Source organism: Nannospalax galili, unplaced genomic scaffold (genome assembly GCF_000622305.1).
Source record: "Nannospalax galili isolate Female #2095 unplaced genomic scaffold, S.galili_v1.0 scaffold307, whole genome shotgun sequence".
Lineage (NCBI taxonomy): Eukaryota > Metazoa > Chordata > Mammalia > Rodentia > Spalacidae > Nannospalax > Nannospalax galili.
This window is the reverse complement of record NW_008359625.1, coordinates 5540535-5554847: the sequence shown is the minus strand read 5'-3', so window position 1 is coordinate 5554847 and position 14313 is coordinate 5540535. Positions and strand designations below refer to the sequence as shown.

At 47.2% G+C, this 14313-nt stretch overlaps 2 protein-coding genes across 4 annotated transcripts in view; one reads left to right on the top strand and one right to left on the bottom strand.

Annotated features, from left to right (window-relative positions):
• Parp12 (poly(ADP-ribose) polymerase family member 12) overlaps positions 1-14313 on the top strand; it is an 89690-nt gene that overhangs the window by 47037 nt on the left and 28340 nt on the right. The window lies entirely within an intron of this gene.
• Positions 153-14313, bottom strand: part of Tbxas1 (thromboxane A synthase 1) — a 188021-nt gene continuing 173860 nt past the window's right edge. For 2 of the 3 annotated variants that reach the window (XM_017795697.1, XM_029558856.1), the window contains 3 exons: positions 10922-11013; positions 7257-7394; positions 3356-5685 (listed from right to left, as the gene is read on the bottom strand). In XM_017795697.1, the coding sequence (XP_017651186.1) occupies positions 5397-5685; positions 7257-7394; positions 10922-11013 (519 nt within the window). In that variant the 3' untranslated portion in view covers positions 3356-5396. Of the gene's footprint in view, positions 2847-3355; positions 5686-7256; positions 7395-10921; positions 11014-14313 lie in introns of those variants that run through there. The other variant, XM_008823502.3, reaches the window with a different exon arrangement.

Sequence of the window (14313 nt, the reverse complement as noted above, 5' to 3'; positions counted from 1 at the left end):
GTTTTTTTTTTTTTTTAAAAAAAAAAAAAAAAAAAAAAAAACCTCAAACCAAGGACTGGGTGAAACACTCAAGTCCTGAAACAGAAGGCAAAGACCATGTGGCAGATGATTCTAGTTACACAGGGCAAATCTCTCCTCTCTCTCCTCTCTCTCTCCCCCTCCTTCCACCTCCCCTTTATTATATAAGGGCACTAATCCCACTCATGAGGGCTTCCCCCTCTGAACCTAATCACCTCCTAAAGGCCACATATCCCAACATCATCACCTATGAGTACAGATGTAATAGGAGTTTTGGTGAGAAACATTCAGACTGTATGTATTCAGACTGATTAACAGAAGAAATATCACTGTCCTCAGTAGGGCTGAAGATCTGGGTTCCTCACCTGCCAGGTCCCCCTCCAAGGGCCTAGGAGGGGCCCTAGAAATACGGTTACATGATTATATGTATATTTATATTCTTTTTCTTTATTCCAACTGATAGAAAAGTTTAGAAGCCCCACGGAATCCAGTTTCCCCATTGAACAGTGTGTTGTGGATATGTAGAATGCTTTATTGTGTGTCCACATGTCCCCATGCCTGGGCACCCTCCTCTTGACTGCCTGCTGATTTTGTCCTGGTTGACAGGTTGGCCCCTTCCTAAAGAGATCTGCCTTTGGTATGTCCTGTGGTGGTTAGATAAAAGGCAGATTTCTCATCTTTGGAGTGACCTGAAACCTTACACAGGGTAGTGTTACTGATAAAGCCAGAGAGAACTGAGTTAAGTGGTCAGAAAGACAAGCAGCCACAGCTTAACCATATCGCATGATGACTACCCCACCTCCATCAGCCACAAAGCTTCAGACAGTGATTTTCAGAGGCTCCAACATGGCTCCCTCACATCACTTATCCTGAAGTTCATTGTGTTTTGCTTGAGCTCTTGGTCCTGCTATGCTAGTAGTGGAGGTCCTGGGAGAGTTGCAGAGGCCACTGGATTTGTTGGGAAAGCAAGTTAGGAAAAACACTACATAGACTGGCATAGGCGCTTGGACCCACATGAGCATGCCTGGGGTGTGGGGTGGAGAGGGCTGTTCTGTACTCAGCACATAAATGCTATCTGGTTTCCCTTGCCTACTGTGTATAGGGGATCACCATCTTTACAAATAGGAATGTGTTAGAATCACTTGACTCCCAGCTCTTCTAGCAATTTGAAACCCCTTGTTTTCTAACCCTTCTTAAATCTCACTATTTACACCCAACACCAACTACCCTGGGGGAGGAAATAGGAATTGCATAAAACTATCTGGTGTAACCCAGCTGGGTTCCCACAAACCCCTCAGGTCAGTTGCATCTACATGTTCCTGCCCTGGATCCTATATACCTTTGCACCAGACATCATTCTAACACCTTCTATTAAATGCCTACCCCATTCCTTTATAGGTTTAGGGGCTCTTCCCCCAGCCAGGGACCTGCATACTCAATTGGGCCATCTTTAGTGGCCATAGAGTGGTCAAGAATTGGGAGGACAGTCAGGGCAGTGAGGGAGGTATGTGGGTTTCTCAGAAATGTTTGGTTTTCTCTAGTGAGTATGAACCCCAGGGCCAAGCATCAAGAGAGTTGAGGTTGTGAAGAAAAGGTGGTGACAGCAGGGTGTGGAGAGTTCTGTGGGGTGGGCTTACCTACAGAGCTCAGGTAGTTGGAGTAGTAAGAGCTCATGGGCTAGGACCATATGAGTAGCAAGGCTGCCTTCCTTCCAGGGAAAACCAAGTAAGATAGGAGGCCATAAAGGAGCTTTGAGGGAAGAAGTGGAGTGCTCTGGGTTGAAGAGGCTGGGGAAGGACAGCATGAATAACGATAAACATGTGGAAATCTCTTCTGCTAGTTCTGAAGCAGCCGAGATTTTCTAAAGGTGTGTCCTCAGTGTCTGGCCATCAAGGCCCCGGATTCCTGCTAAAAGTATTCTCTGTGACATTCAGAAGCTACTCAGATGTTAACTAGAGGATGAAGGGTTCTTTATGCCACGTCAGCTTCCTTGTTTTATAAGTGAGGAGACTGAGGCACAGGGAGGTGAAAAGGCCAGCAGCTGCTAGGGGCACATCTGGGATCCAGTTGGCAAGTGCTCTGTTGAATGGGACCTTTTAAGCAATGCAATTGTCAATTTTATTAAACTCATCTCTATATGTTGAATTCTTGATAAAATTAAAACAGTATTCTTTTTAAAAAAAAAAACAAAACAATATTTTAACCTCTATTATTTTTCTGTCTATGGAAACTTCCAATAAATTTCATCTGCCCTTTACCTAGGAAATCAAAGCATAATGAAGCTTTGGAGCCACTTTAGAGGTTGGCTGTCCATACACATCACTCTCTGAAACCCACAATTACAAGAAGCTGAAAAAGCCCACGCTGGTGCTATCAGGACAGGCTCGCATGTGTATCCTTATGTCCCCTGCAGGCTGTGTAATCCCTCCGTCCTGATGCGGGGACTTCCTTTAACACCATATACTCAGTTGTTTAGTCAGAATTACCTTTTCCCTTACTTAACCTCAACCCCAAGAGATCAGTGCTTTGAACCCCATTGACAATGCCAAAATGAAGTGTGACAAAAATTTAGTAAGCATTTAGGAACGATTCCATAAATAACTTCTTTTATACTCATGTGCCATGCACCCTTTTAATCACCCTAGGATACATATTTCTCTAAACATTTTCATCTCCACGTGAGATATTTGAATTTCAGGAACCCTTCTGATAGTGATTTGCAGTTGTTCCCTCCTTCCCACATGCCTTCTTGGTCAGCGTGACACAATCTTGATGTAGACACCATTTTTGGGACCTAAGGCAGATTTGGATTCCAGTTGAAGTGGAACCTAAAATAGAGGAAATAAAAATATTTGCCAGAGTTAACCATATCCACCAGAAAACTTCCTCAGAACCTAGCCTGAAGCATAGCTTGTGGAAATCTGGCTGTGGGCTGGGGATAGGTGGGCAAAGACACTGTCATTTGGAGCACAGCTCCTTGAGAAGCCAAGCAAGCTGCCCCTCATGATGATCTGACAGGGTCTCCAGCAACACATGGTTAATAGAGCGAATACCCCTTTCTCCTAGGCAAATTAGATATCACTATGAAGAGCACACATGGCTGACCACAGTTTTCACCTGGGGGAGCTGGGTAAGACTGAGCATCCCACTTTGTGCATGCCTTTAATTCCAGTGCTTAGGAGGCAGAGGCAGGGAGGATCTTTGTGAGTTTGAGGCCAGCCTGATCTACATTGTGAGTTTCAGGCCAGCTGGGGTTACAGGGAGATCCTGTCTCAAAAATACAAAAAAAAAAACCAAAAAACAAAAAAAAATCAAAAAACAAAAAAAAGGAAAAAAAAAAAAAGAAATGGAGATTCTGGGAGGCCAAGAGGCCAAGGAATTTGTCCATGGTCTTATGGAAAAAAAAACCAAAACAGCCAAGCCAAGTTCACCACACTCTCACCATCTCCACTGTTCCCTTGGCTCACTGCCCTCTCTCTGGGGAGAGTGTCTGCAGGCTGTATTTCCTGCTAGTCCATGTTGTGGTCTGGCCTCCTGACAGTCCTACAAATTCCTAGTGGCCAACTTCAAGTGCAGGGGCCATGATGGACTTGAAGAAAACTCAAGGAATTAACTCAAGAAACCAGCATGTGTAAAATCAGTCAGTAGCCATTGTGAGCCCTTAGTGAGGATGGACCAGCTGGGGTTTCATGTCAGGTCCTCAGTAGGCTTTCTTCAGAGGCATGTGAGGATTATGCCAGTGGAAACAAGGTCTGTGCCAAGAATCAAGCTGGCCTGGACATAGACAGTGAATGCTCCTCGTGTGGTCACGTGTAAGCTAGGAACTGCAGTTTTGATTATGATCAGAATGTAGCCACCCACAGTAGAGTCACAGCAAAACGAACCTGAAACAGAAGGGAGTTCAGAAAAAGATGGGTTGGGACAAGCAGAATGGGGAGGGCTTACTAAGTAATTCACCTGGGTGGGGTTAGGAATGGGTGAGGCCACATCCAGGAGACTTCTTAGAGGATGGGGAGGGGCACAAAGGGGATACTATTCCAGGACTAGGTTGAGCAAAGGAAGGGCTGAAACGGATGGGGATTGTAAAGTGGGTGGGTTCATCTCCAACTTGCACTCAGGATAGTTCTGCATCCTGCATGCTCTGGGGACTTGAGGCAGGTTCTTGAGCTGGGGAGTGCCAGGTATTTTTGGACACTGGTCAGGACATTTGGGCCCAACAAGCCCCCAAAGGAAATACATTAACTTAGTGAGGCAGTCAGAATCCCCATCCTTTCTGTCCTCTTGGTTCTGCCCTCCCTGGTCCAGCCCTGACTATAAGACCTTGTTTTCAAGTATAACACTTCAATTTTCATCTACTCCAGCCAAACTCACTGTTCTTCAGGACAGCAGCCTGTTCCATTTCTCCTGATTAGAGGCACTGCTGTCTTTGAATCTAGAATTGTCACTCTATGTCACTGTGCCTGTCTGTCCCTTAGTTCTCTGTTCAAGTCTGTGGCAGGGCAGAGGGGCTCCTGGTTGCAGAACCAGTGTGATAGAGGTGTGGAGGAGAGTGACAGCTGGCATTGTTAGGGGACAGCAGACAATACAGAAAGATTGCTTCACATCAAGAAAAGGTTTGGAGCAAGGAGGGACTGGGTTTGCATCCAACTACTTTACTCTGTGGCTATCCAGCCACTCTTCATTACTATTTGTTGGATGAATGGTGTATCTGCCATGGGCTTGCCATGAAGCTAGAGGCTGGAGGATCCAACATGAGTATGACAGGATTGTTCTCTGCTCAAGCCTGTAGCCTGTATGACATCAAGCACTTCTGCCCCTCTTGAGCTTATCTGAAGAACACAGATGTAAAACTTACCTTGAAAGATGGTGACCTGAACCCCTTGGCCTACGTTTTGGGCTTGGGGTATGTGGTATGAAGGAGAGGCAGGGCTGGGAAGGTGGGGGCGCTTTCAGGATGACCGAGGTCTCTGGGTGAGGGCAAAGTCTCTGCCTCTTTAGGGCCCCAGGAATGTTGGAGAATGTGTGTCATCACATGTGATGATGGTGCTATGGCCATTGCAGACAGGGATGGAACCATCTGCAGGAGGGGAAAGCAAGGCTGGTGGCAGCCAGAAGCACTATCTAAGGAGCCAGCTCCTCTCAGTTTCTCCAAGCAGACAGGACCTTAAGGGTCAGGAGGAGCTAGAGGGAGAGCCCCTGGCTTCTGTAGGGAAACCTAAGCAACCCTAAAACCTTTAGAGGTAGTTGTGATCACCTGTGCTGTACAGAGACCGATACTAATAAGAAAATACATCCTGGGGTGGTTATGGATCAGCACTCTCTGATCCCAAGCATTAATTCATCTTCCCTCCCATGAAGGATAAGGTACTGTTTTTATCTCATTCTTTGATGGAGAGATGAGGGTCCCCAATAGGGGAAGGGACTAGCCCCAGCTTACAGGCAGAGGCTGGCTGGCCCTGGGGCAGAAAAGCAGGTGGCCCTGCCCTGAAGTGCCAGGCCCTCACCTGAGTCTCAGGGCTGGCTTCGAAGCGGAACTTGTGCAGGACATGGACCAGCGTCAGCTTGACCACCAGCAGCCCTAGCCGCACTCCAAGGCAACTCCGGGGGCCAGCTCCAAAGGGCAAATATGTGAAGGGCTTCCGCTGCATCCGGGCCTCAGCTGTGAACCTATAGGTCATGTGAAGGACAGGGCTGACTTGGAATGCCTGCTCATCCATCTAAAGTCTCTTTTCTGGCTAAGCAACCTCCATCATCTGAGATCCTTTTTCTCTACATGTGGCCAACAGGATCTTGGGTCTAGGACTATCTCTGAGGATCTGGGTAGCTGGTAGCTGCTGATCCCTGCTTCAGTCCTGCTCCTTAGCTCTGTCCTACCCCTCAGCTCTGTCCTACCCAGCCCTAGAGGTGCTGCTCCATTCAGAGAATCAACTGAATGCACCTCTTGCCTCTCCTTAAGAATTCACTGTCGTCCAAGTGTATATGAAACCAGATGATAATCCCAGACTCAGAGCTTGACCAACACACCCTAACCTGACTATGCCCCACCTCCCCTTGCACAGGAGCATACAGCCTCTTTCTCCTCAGCAAAGCTTGCAGGCACTTTGGCCACATCCTCACACTCTCCAGGGGTCTGATCTGCTCTCTCACCACCCTGACTTCGCTGGTCAGTGTGGGAAACTTGAACCAGTGGGAGAAGCAAGATTTGGAGTAGAGGCAAAATGGCTGAACCCTCTATCAAACCTCAACCCTTGCCATGTGTGCTCTGTGTAGCTAGGTGTTAATCACTAATCTGTGATGAACAGTTTGCTTCTTACCACCTCTGGACTTTCTTGGGATGCTGTGAGCCCTGCAGTTGCTGTTCTGGTTCTCAATCTTTACCATGTTTCCAGGAGCTAATGAGCTGTGGGACTCTGATAACATCCCTTGATCCAGGCACCCTTGATCCATCCAGCACCAAGCTGTGGAATGTTAGCACAGGCCAGTTTCCCGGTGACTAGGTTGTACAGGTGGGCCAGGTTCAGTTGGAGTTAGTAAAGGGAGGCACACAGTAGCCTACCAGTCTCCCTGATGAGTCACAGAGGAACAGGCAGTGACTGATTCTGACAAGGAGTAGGTTGTGAGGACTTCTCAAGTGTTCTATACCACAGAACCTAGAATGAAATTAATAGTGGACCAAATCCGTGTCCAGGTCTGCTGGATCTCATGAATTTAGGTTCAAGGGCAGTTTTGCTATTATGAACTCACTGAATGGAAGTTATATTTTGTTGCTTTCTAGTGCACACACAAAATACAACTCTAGGGGCTGAGGAGATGGCTATGGTTAAGAGAGAGTACTGCTCTTGTAGAGGACTCAAGTTCAGGTTCCCAGCACCCATGTTAGGGGGCTCCAGCTCCAGGGGATCTGATGGCCTCCTCTGGTCTCTGTGGATTTCTCTACTCATGTACATACACACATAATTAAAAATAAAACTAATCTTTTAAAAAATGAAAAGCAACCTGCCTCTTATGTCCTGGCTTGAACAAACAGAAGACATCGTTCCTTATGTGCACTGCTGCTGTCATGCTAGATCTCTGGATTCAGTTTTCCTTTGGAAATGATGCCTTACATAGTCTATGAATTGCTGTGGTCTTTGGAGACAACTATGCCCATAACTCCTGGGTGCAGTCTCTATGGCAAAATTTCTGTCCCATATATTTACATCCTTTAGACACCCTTGATCCATCCAGTACTTGCTTACCTTTCAGGGTCAAAGATCTCAGGGTGTGGCCAGTGCTCTGGGTCATGGTGTAGGGCACCCACAGCCATCTCTAGTACAGCACCTGCAGTGATGCGCTGTCCCAGCAACTCGCAGTCCTGTGCGGCTTCCCGAGTGAACCTGTGGGAGGCAGGAGGTGAGTTTTGCCAGTGTGCAAGTGGGTAGGGGCTATAGGGAATCATGGGGCCCAAGATGGGGTATGGAGTAAAGCTGCTGACAGAAGGCCCAGCCCTCTTTCCAGGGTAATCTAGATGGAGATCAAATCCTTGTCCTACAACCCCCATACTACCTAAGAGCGTCCACTTTGAAGGCCCTTTGGATGTGTGTGGCACTTGGTCAAAATGCCTCCTCTATTCCCTCATCTTTCCATGGGCCAAGTACTGAGGAGCCCTCCGTGTTCCTGGTATTGTAGTGTAGAGGTGCCTTCCAGGGGCTGGGTTCAGGCTGGGCTAAGGGTGGTTTCCCAGCCACTGTCTCTCGTTTTCTCACAGTTAAGCCTCCTTTACTCCTGCCCTCACTGTCTTTCCCCTCATCTCTTATTTGGTAGTCTAGCCCTGTTGTCTGTCTTCTGTCCTCTGCCCCCTATGGGCAGTCTACATGCTCAGATCATGAAAACACTGGGTGGCCCATCAGGTGGAAATCAGCTTTCTTGCTTAGCCCTTCTCTGCATTGACTGTATTTCATGAAATGAAGCTGTGAATAGAAGGAAGCAGACTTTATAGAGACTAGGAAGGCTGGGAACAGTTTGGGACACACAGGAAGAGGTATTTTAGGACCAGCGCCTGGGACTAAGACTATGATCAGATGAGGGAATGGAAGCATCTTTCACAGGCTATACAGGCTACATGGAGGGTGGAGCCAGGGGCTGGTGTTCATGGCTCCTGGGACTAAGACCAGAGCCCAGTCTGTTGAGGCCACTGTGGTGTCTGAGACACCTTTCAGTCACTGGCTCAGGTCTCCTTCATGTGCCTGTCTGTGATGATTGTTCCCAGATTCTATGTCTTACGTTACCACAGCTTCTCACAATGACTATTACTCAAGAACACATGAATGCATCAGGTCCTTAGAACTTGCAGCCCCGAGGCTGGAGATATGGCTCAGCAGTTAAGAGCACTGGCTGCTCTTGCAGAGGACCCAGGTTTGAATCCCAGCACCCACATGGTGGCTAACAACCATCCACAACTCCAGTTCCAGGGGATCCGATGCCCTCTTCTGACCTCTGTAAGCACTGCATGACATGGGTACACTTACACACATGCAGCCAATACACTCGTACACATAAAAGTAAATAATAAATACATTTTTAAAAAAGAACTTGCACCCCCAATGCAGTTCTCTCAAACTTTGCTTTGTGGGCCATGGACTAGCCATCTAACCGGAAGAACTGGCTGTACAGATCTGTAGCCTCGTAATTCCACTTCTGGGACTGAGCATGGGAACCACCTGCTCAAACACAACTTCTCACCTCTTCCTAGAAATTCTTGTCTAGTAAGATAGGACTCAGAAGTAAGTCTACTGTTTGCTTTCAGTGATTAAAACAAACTAATTTATCTGTGCTAATAACATTCCTGTCAGGACAGCAGACTGCTCATTTAATGTAAGACAAGTTTTCACCATTAAATCCCTTCAAGACTTTTGCCTACCTTCATCCACCAAACCCTAACCGTCTTGTCCTTGCTAACCTAACCTCCCCCCCACCAGAGTTCAGATGTCCTTGCCTGACTTCCCCATTCTGAGCATCTGTTGAGTACCTCGGCATGCTTTGGAACTAGAAATAAGCTTCTGGAAATAAAACTAGAGGAAGAGAGCTGAAGAACCTGTTTGCTCAATTCAGGATGTAAAAATGTAGAATTTAGAATTTTGCTCTTGAGCATAGTGTCTTAAGAGTTCTGGTCAGAATTTGTTTAGAATTTTAAAGGATGAAAGCCCTTTTTGGACAGGGTGTATTTACAGCCTCTGATCTTGGTCTCTCTCTCTCTCTCTCTCTCTCTCTCTCTCTCTCTCTCCTTCCCTCTCTCCCTCTCTCCCTCTCTCCCTCTCTCCCCCTCTCCCCCTCCTCTCTCCCCCTCTCTGACTCTCTCTCTCTCTCTTTCTGTCCCCCTGCCCCCACTACATCTGGGCCTGTGGTATTCTATGGGTTTCTTTCTAACTTCATGTGCCTGTCTGCAGTAAACAAAGACCCCTCCTCATCCTCAGTTCAGACACTTTCATTCAAGGTGAAGTGAGGGCTGGGTTGCCCTCTCTGTGCCTGGTATTGGGGTGCAGAGGTGCCCCTCGGGCTGAGTTCTCTTGAGGTGCAAGGGTGGTTCCCTAACCTTTCTCCTCTTTCTACTCAGTCAAGCCTCTTCAATTACCTTCACTCCCTCTCAGTGTCTCTCCTTCCATCTGCAATCTAGCCCTGCAGTGTGGCTTTTGTCTCCTTCCTTCCATGGATGGTCCTCATGCCAAGATCATCAAAGGCATTGGGTAACTCATCCAGTGGACACTCTGCAGCTTTCATTTTACTTGGATTTCTGTGCTACAGATTGTCATTCATGAAGCTATGATAAGGAGAAGGAAGCAGGAAATAAATCAGAGAGACCCAGCCCATGTCAAGGGTCACCCTCAGAGACACCCTATATAGAAAGACTGGTTCCCCACATGGCCTGGATACTGAAGGGTATGCACTCATCCCATTCCTCTCTGCTCCCCTCACCTCAGATACTCCTTTCTGTGCCTCCCCCAGTCACTGCCTGGAATCAGTGTAAAATCATCTACATACAAACTGCTTGAAGCAGGACATAAGTATATCTACAGTAGCCTCAATCCACTTATCAGCTGTTATGATAACTCTGGAATAGTGTAATGCTAGAATTCATCTTGGCAAGATTGGGCTCATTTATTTGTTGTGGTAAAACATAGGTAACATAAATTTACCATTTGAACCACTCTGAAATGTGCAGTTCTCTGGTGTTAAGTATACCCATTGTCAGGCAACGATCACCACCAGACCCTGTGAATTTTTCTCCAACTGAAACTATCCACCACTGACTCCCCATTCTTCTACTGTAGAGGAAAACATCTGGCCAAGAATATAATATGAGGTACAGTTACACTTTGAAGTGCTGGGAGGAGAGATGGAACAGGAGAAATGCGAGTCAGATGTCCTTGCTGTGGTCTTGTGTAGGAGCTCTGGAAGGGGCTGTTGGACACCAGTGAAGGAACATTCCAGCCCTAGATGGGCCTCTACTGGATGTCAGTTCCAAGGATAGGATTTTGTGCATAGACTAATTTCCTAGTGCTTAGCACAGAATAGATAGATGCTTAATAAGTAGCTGGTTGGTGGGTGGGTGGGTAGATGAATAAACAGCAGCATCAGCAGAGTCCATCAAAGGCCATGAGGGCAAAGAGACAGGCTTGGGCTGAGGAAGAAGACTAGTAAGAAAGGCTGGTAATGTTTGGAGAAGATAGTTAACTTAGAGGAAAAGGAGTGAGACTTCGGAGGTCCTGTGCCAGGTACCCCAGAGGATACAAAGGAACCCAGGAACCCAACCCTGCTTTCCAAGAATACATATAACACAGGTAGTATCTTACTGAGAATCAGTGAAGGCTCCAAACTCATGCTCAAGGGGCCAGAGTTGTAAGGCGGCTGAGGGGCCATGACATACCTGAAAGCTGGTGGGTACATCCTCAGGGTCTCTGAGATTACCATGTCCAGATAGGGCAGGCCTTCCTGCAGGCTGCAGTACTCAGGGGCCAGCTGAAGCAGGGGGTAGACAAAGGGAGAAGATCGTGTTAGATGGACTCTCACATCACTTGGTCTTTTTCATGAGCTCTTGCTCATCTTCCAACTTCAGCAAGCAACAAGAGTGACCCAGGACTTAGGGGGTCTTTTGGTGTAGCATGCAAAAGTCTGGCTCATGGTTAGTGTTTTCAACTTGATAGAACCTCGTATCACCTGGGAGATGGGCCTCTGAGTATGCCTGTAGTGGATTGTTAATTGAGGTGGGAAGGCCCACCCACTGTGAGTGCACCATTTCCTGGGCAGGGGGTCCTGGACTGTATAAAATGAAAGAGAACTGAGCACTAGCGTGCATGCATTCATCCCTCACCATTTGTTGATGGTGGATGTGATGTGACCAGCTGCTTCAGGCTCCTGCTGCCTTCACCTCCCTGCCAGGATGAACTTGTCCCTGAAGCTGCTTTTGTCAGAGAATTTTATCACAACAGCAGGGAAGGGAACTAAGGCTCTAAGACTATCATGACAGTTACAGTTGGTGAGAGTTGAAGACATGGCTAAGTATGGCAAGCCCAAGTGCCTGTTTAATCCTTCCAGCAAACCAAGGTGGCACCTGTTTCCCCAGCTTTTAAACGAGGAAGCTGAGGCTCAGAGAGGCTGTCACCTGGGCAGTAATTGGTGCAGTCATAAAGCTAAAAGACAAATAGGGAAATAGCAAAGAAAAGACTGTAATATCTTTCAAGGATGAATAGTTAACAAAACCCCCCAAAGCTATTATATATAAAAGACAGCTCAGTAGAAAAGCTGTCAAAGGGTATGAACAGGCAAAACCCAAGAGGAAGAATGCAAGTCATGATGGAAAAAAAGCAAAAGAAAGCAGTAATATTCTATTCCTCACACATCAGATTAGGAAAAGTTGGAAAACTGATTTGATTTGGGGAGTGCAGTGAGGGCTCCTAACATCTCCTGGTGACTCTTGAGGGGAGGGGCAGATAGGCATGTGTAGTTAGCAGGGTGTGGCTACCCCATGGGGGGCTGGGTCAGGGTGGTGCTACAGGAAGCTTACTGCCCTGCTGATTTCTGGGGGCAGGATTTTCCCTAAGCACTTCTAGTCTGTCACCCCCCCCCCCAGGATGGAAGTTTTCTGGTTGGCAGGTGTTACTGTTTGACTTTGAAATGCTCATGGGCTTATTTCTCCACCTGGTGACACTATTTAGAGGGGCCATGGAGCCTTCAGGAGGTAGGGCCAAGCTGGTGGAAGTAGCTAACTAGAGGTGGGCCTTTGAAGGTTAAAGTGGGGCCTCTGGTTCTGGTCCTGTGTACTCTACTTCCTGGTTCATTACCACATGAGCAACTGCCCCCACAGCTCCAGCCAGGCCATCATGGCTTCCCTTCCCTACTATAATGAACTGAAACTGTGAACCAAGGTAAATCTTTTTCTTAATGTTGTTTGTATCAGATGTTTTGCCATGGCAATGAGAAAAGTAACCAATAAGACAGATGACAGCCTCACTGTTTTCAGTTAAGGATAACCACCCTGGAAAATGCCCCAATTGGGGAGGGCTTCCTTTTGTGTCTCTCCTCTACTGAGCAGCAGCAGGTAGCCCTCCAGGCCAAGCACATCCTTGAGTAGAATAGCCACTACTCTCCATAGATCAGCTCCAGGTAGCTTTATTCCACCTGTAGGGAAGCCACTCACAACCAAGAATTGCCACAGCACCACACTGCTGGGGCGGGGGCGGGGGTGAAGGAAACTACTGGTCCCCGTGTGAGTGCCCTGGGGCAGCAGGAGTGTTACCTGGGAAACTTAGAAATGCAGAAGAGGGTCAGGAAGGGGCCAAAGAACCAGTGGTAGGATAGGAGGCAGGGCCAGGATACCTGGAGTCTTGAAGTCCATCATAAATATTTTAGTCAGTGGTCTAGCCATTCAATGTAATGCAGCCATTAATGATGGTCATGAGTCAAGTTGCAGGAAATGTGTGTAGTTTTATCCCATGCCTGCGAATGTTCATGACTTTGGAAGGCAAAGGAGGTATTTATAATAAAAAAGTGTCAACAATTGTTTGGGTTTTTAAAAATATTTTATTATTTTTATTTTTATGTGTATGAGTGTATTGCCTGCATATGTGTGACTGAACCTGTGTTGTGCAATGCCATGGAGGTCAGAAGAGGGCTTCAGATTCCCCTGGAACTGGAGTTAAGGACGGTTCATAGCTGCCATGTGGGTGCTGGAAATCAAACCTGGTCCTCTGCAAGAACCGTCAGTGCTCTTAACCACTGAGCCATCTCTCCAGCTCCAATTGTTTGGTTTTTCCAATGCTTTCCTACCTCTAGTCTGGGAACTGTTCCAATGTAAGGCTCTAACTTGACCCCATATTCCATCTCAGGCCATCAGGGCTGGGCCACATGAGCATTGAATTATGATAAGGTCCCTGTGCATGTGGTTGATGCTCTGTGAGTGTTGTCTTGAGACTTCTAAGAACTTCACGGTTAGATCTGTGCTTTGGTGGAGAGCAGGAAAGGATACAGGAGCATCCCTGGGGCTACCTGCCCTGGCCCACCCCCTGGACACAGACACAGGGTATGGATGGGGCTCACACATACTGCAGCATCTTAAGGCGGCCATGGTGGCCATCCCAGCCTCAGGTTGGAAGAGCGTAGTATATGTGGTGGGATTGGTCAGAAGTTACAGCGCAGAGATTAAGGTTTCCTGGAAGTAGCAGTCTGTAGTAGATTGGGGCTGGGGCTGTGGAAGGGGAGAGACCTGGACCAACTTCCCTAGTCTTTGTGTTCCTACTGTGTCTGGGCACCTCTACGGTCTGGACTCATTCAGCCCAGCCATTATTTCCAGGCTTGGAGGAGCTCAATTTGGGGGCTCTGTTGATGCCCTCTTCAAGAGCCTTCCATCTTTATGAGTTTGGTTTGTGTTTGTATCTTCTGGTCAGTGAGTTCATAAAACACTGCAATTTCAGTGATTATGCATATGACTTAAATGCTCTGAAATTTACATTGGAAACTGTGCATGATATGAAGTGGTGGGAAAAATTTTCAAGGAAATAATTGAAAATTTAGAGTTTTCTTTACTAAAATGACATTAAGGACTGGAGAGATAGCTCAGTGGTTAAGAGCACAGGCTGGTCTTGCAGAGGACCAGGAAGGAAGGAAGGAAGGAAGGAGGGAGGGAGGGAGGAAGGAAGGAAGGATGGATGGATAGTGGGTGATACCACAATATAGAACTGTATCTCAAAGAGAAAAATAGATCAGATCTGGGAGCCACATCTCTAATGGGTAAACAACGCTGGTTCCCAACTGAAAATTGTG